This window comes from Clupea harengus, chromosome 4, assembly GCF_900700415.2.
Source record: "Clupea harengus chromosome 4, Ch_v2.0.2, whole genome shotgun sequence".
In the NCBI taxonomy this organism is placed as follows: Eukaryota; Metazoa; Chordata; class Actinopteri; order Clupeiformes; family Clupeidae; genus Clupea; species Clupea harengus.
In genome coordinates this window covers 8,939,847-8,943,788 of record NC_045155.1, presented here as the reverse complement: position 1 = coordinate 8,943,788, position 3,942 = coordinate 8,939,847, and the positions used below count along the sequence as shown (strand labels likewise).

The 3,942-nt window shown below is 46.7% G+C and overlaps 1 protein-coding gene across 3 annotated transcripts in view; it reads left to right on the top strand.

Annotated features, from left to right (window-relative positions):
• Positions 1-2,586: 2,586 nt before the first annotated feature.
• The window catches only part of magi3a (membrane associated guanylate kinase, WW and PDZ domain containing 3a), a 45,198-nt gene continuing 43,842 nt past the window's right edge, over positions 2,587-3,942 (top strand). For 2 of the 3 annotated variants that reach the window (XM_031566053.2, XM_031566055.2), the window contains exon 1: positions 2,587-3,864. In XM_031566053.2, coding sequence (XP_031421913.1) covers positions 3,558-3,864 — 307 coding nt within the window. In that variant the 5' untranslated portion in view covers positions 2,587-3,557. The remainder of the gene's footprint in view (positions 3,865-3,942) is intronic. The other variant, XM_031566054.2, reaches the window with a different exon arrangement.

The window sequence follows — 3,942 nt, the reverse complement described above, 5'->3', positions numbered from 1 at the left end:
TTGGTTTGTGATTTTAGAGTCCCCACGGACAACCCCCCACCCCCACCCCTGGAAGGGCATACTGAGCATTACACTCTGTGTAGCAAAATTATCTCCATGGGGCAGGATGATGGTTATTAAAGACTCATTAAACTTGTGACATTCTGTCTTATCTGACACTATTTAAACATTTCTAGAATATTCCACAACCTTTGCAAAGCCATGTACCGGTATGTAGCTTCTGTATCATAGGACAGATATAAACTTTATACATACTGTTTAAACAAACCCAAACCAAAATATAATACATTCTCTATCTTATTGGATAGGCTATAAACTCACTACCTTACTAACCTAATGAGGCAACTAAACACAATATAACTTAAATCCAATTTAGCACCCAGACTAAGCACAACATTTTTAGCACAACATTTACTCGACAGCACAAGATCACTTTCCAGAATACCCGCCACCACAGCCCAGCCTTCATCATCCCATATCGGTCCTATCCTGAGTGCGGGCTGAAGGCTGAAGTGACTTTAAGGCTCTGGCTCTGACCAGCTAAGCATGTCTTATTCTATTGCTCCGTTCTGACCAGCTTAGCGTGTCTCATTTTGCAGTCTGTCAGAGTCTTGAGGGAGCCTATCTTGAGTTTTCTGTCCTCCTCTGCTCTGTTCGACCATAGATTAGGAGAGTCAGGTCTTCTGCACCCAGGAGGACTGTGATAAATGTCCACATATAGCATATATATGACTGGGGTTCAAAAGCTGTTCAAAAATCTCTCTGCTTGTCTCACATAACCAACCCCAGAGCATACACATACTCACAATTCACAGCACACTCTCTGTTGCCTTATCAAACATCTGCATCCTGCTGTTGTTTTCCCAACCCCAGATGGCTCCCTGTGTGTGTGTGTGTCTGTGTGTGTGTGTGTGTGTGTGTGCGTGTGTGCGTGTGCGCGAGCTTGCATCGAGGTCTCACGTCCCAGACTCATGTTTGTTTGAATGTCAGGATTGTCTTTGATGATGAAAACGCGTGACAAAGGGAATGAGGGCATCTCTTTTATTCTTTCCCTTTCCCTTACTCTCTCTCTCAGTGAACGTGATAAAAAGGTATGGGCCTCTGCATAGAATGTTACCTCCGCATGATAAACCAACTTAAATAGATAAAAGCAGAAAATAATCTTATACATCTATACATCAACACTGGCAACAACAACAGCCAGGTGACTCTCTCATGCATGCATGAGGTTTTGATTGAAAGTGTTTGTGGGTTAGAGCTCACTATTCTTCACTCTGCCGACTATCGCTCTCTCTCTCTCTCAGTGTTTGTGCAGTGCATTAAAGGAAAGTTGATTTATGATATATAATTGGGTTTGGAGGAATGATGCTTCAAAGTAAAAAATAACATCAGATAAGCATGATCAAATCCTAGGAAGGAGGACTAGGAATACTGTGCACACTGCATATGTATTGGTATGATATTCGACAACTGCCGCAAATTTACAGACCAGCTTCAGGCCAAGCAGACTGTGGCCTTAAACCACCAATTATGGGCTCATATATGTGGTGACACTAATCCAGTAACTCAAGGCGGCTGAATTTAAACGAATGAATAATCAAAAACACACTTACCCAAAAATTACAGCATGACACTGTTAAATTAACATGCTCACCAAAACTACAGCCACAGAGGAAATATCGCTCTAATACATGAACACAGATGGCTACATCTCTGAAACCACCAGAGCATGTCCTGGTGATTCAGCTTACATAACAACAAAGGATAGTGGTGTGCCATTAGGAAATAGAAGCTTTCAGTCGCGCTCGGCATAAGCCAGCTAGACCAACTCTATTCAGTTCCACTCAAGTGAAAGTCCCATGAACACTTACAGCAGAGTGACATAGCCCTCTTTCTGTATGACTCTAGCCTTGCCTCCCATCGCGCACACACAAACTTCCAGAAGAGACTCCTACCCCCATAGCTTGCAGCATCTGAAAACCAAGTCTTCCGTGAAACATTCTCTGCGTTCGGGCGTGCATGTGTGTGCTGCTCGGAAGTGTATTTGCGCAATGCGCATTTGCTGCTGTACTCCACGCGGTGGCAGTCTTTAAACATGAATGAACACAGTCGTCAAATCCCCTCTGCCTAATTATAATTGGTATAATCAACAGACAGTCCACCACAGTGGCAGTCATCTGTTAAACCAACTAAATGTACGTGCGGGGCTCTGTTGACTTGAAACACTTAAACTGGATGTCAGGGGAAGCATTCTGAATTTTAATAGAATGATTAAAGGGAACGATGCACCTACACATTTCATCTGTCGGCCTAGAATATTCTTGTCAAACATCCCCTTTTAACGTGTCAAAAATGACTTCTACTGTGTCGTTGGTAGTTAGATGTAAATTAACAAGGCCAATACCCTTAATCTGGTTGCGAAATAATGCAGGGTTTGTGCAACGACGACAGCCACGTTTAGCCCCTGAGGACATAATTAAGCTGCATGAGAGACGGGCACAGCGGGCTGGAGCAAGTATTGTTTTGGCGTTACAAGGCAACAACCACCGCGGAAGAACCGCCTAGCTGGTTTCGTCATTGGCTCCCGGGATACCAATTGACTCCAGTCCCCCGCCTCCCATTGGTGCCAGGGCACAGCAGTCAGCTACGCTGGACTTCCCTTGCTGCAACTAACAAGATGAAAATGCGTGAGAAACTTCTCGGACAGCCCGTAGGCTGTGTGTAGGAGATATACGGACGGTGGCGTGTGTGTATGTGTGTGGGGGGAATCAATTCGTGACACACTGTCCGGAAACGTGCTTGAGTGGCCGGTCAGCATCAAGTTAAAACAGGTAGCCTATTCCGCGAGCTGCAGGTATCTTGTTACCGTCTCCCTGGGAATGCTGGTGCTGATGTCATATTAGAAAAGGAGCAGGTGCGCCGACAGGATTGTTCTCGACCAAGAGAAAAGCGATATATTGAATGTTGAAACAGCTCTTATACGCCCGCGGTAGTATCAACCCCAACGCAGTGACAGACGCTGGCGAACGCTCATTCCTGTGAGATAAATTTGAATCGCCGCTCAGGTAATCGGAGTTCCTTGTGTGAACCTGGTGAGCACCAGGTGTTTGTTTAGGGTTACCTTGGTTGGGTCCTTATAACGAATGCGTGGATATTTTAATGGCATCGAATGCGTGAAAATTTCATTGCTACTGTGTATGTATGAACGTGGAGCTGGCTTGTTGTCAGTTATCTAAAGGAGTAGCCCATTGCTCCTGCTTCACGCGGCGTGACACGCACTGTCTTGCTTGAGAGAGGTCGGTGCTATCTCAACAACCGCAGCCGACCTTGACGCTCTGCTGACCGCTCGGAGGAGCTGGAAGATGAGGGTGATATCCGCGCCGCTTCCTGCGGGCCGCTAACCAAGAGATGTTAAGCGAACACAGCGCGCGCATTGCCTTTCCGTCCGTCCCGGCAGCAGGAACGTCTCCTAAAAGCGGAGAGAAACTGTTCGTCCACAAAAGCAAATATTTCGCCAACATCCTTCAGGTGTAACGAGGTGAAGATCACCGACAGTCATGTCCAAAACACTTAAGAAAAAAAAGCATTGGTCCGCGAGAGTGCAGGAGTGCGCGCTCTCATGGGGTAGCGCCGGGGAGCTGGCCTCTTTCGTAGAGGTGCGAGGGGGCGCCGAACGAGGGGAATTTCCTTATCTCGGAACAGTGCTGTCGGATGCGATGGTTTGTCATGTCGGCAGGTTCCCGAGCCCCGGAGATGTGCTGCTGGAGGTCAACGGCACTCCCGTCAGCGGACTGACAAACCGGGACACCATCGCTGTGATACGCCACTTTCGAGAGCCTGTTCGTCTTAAGACTGTGAAACCGGGTGAGTGATGTGCATAAACACTGCAATTTTTCTCGGTCTGTTTTATAATGTTTACCAGAGGGTCGTTATCGGCTGTGT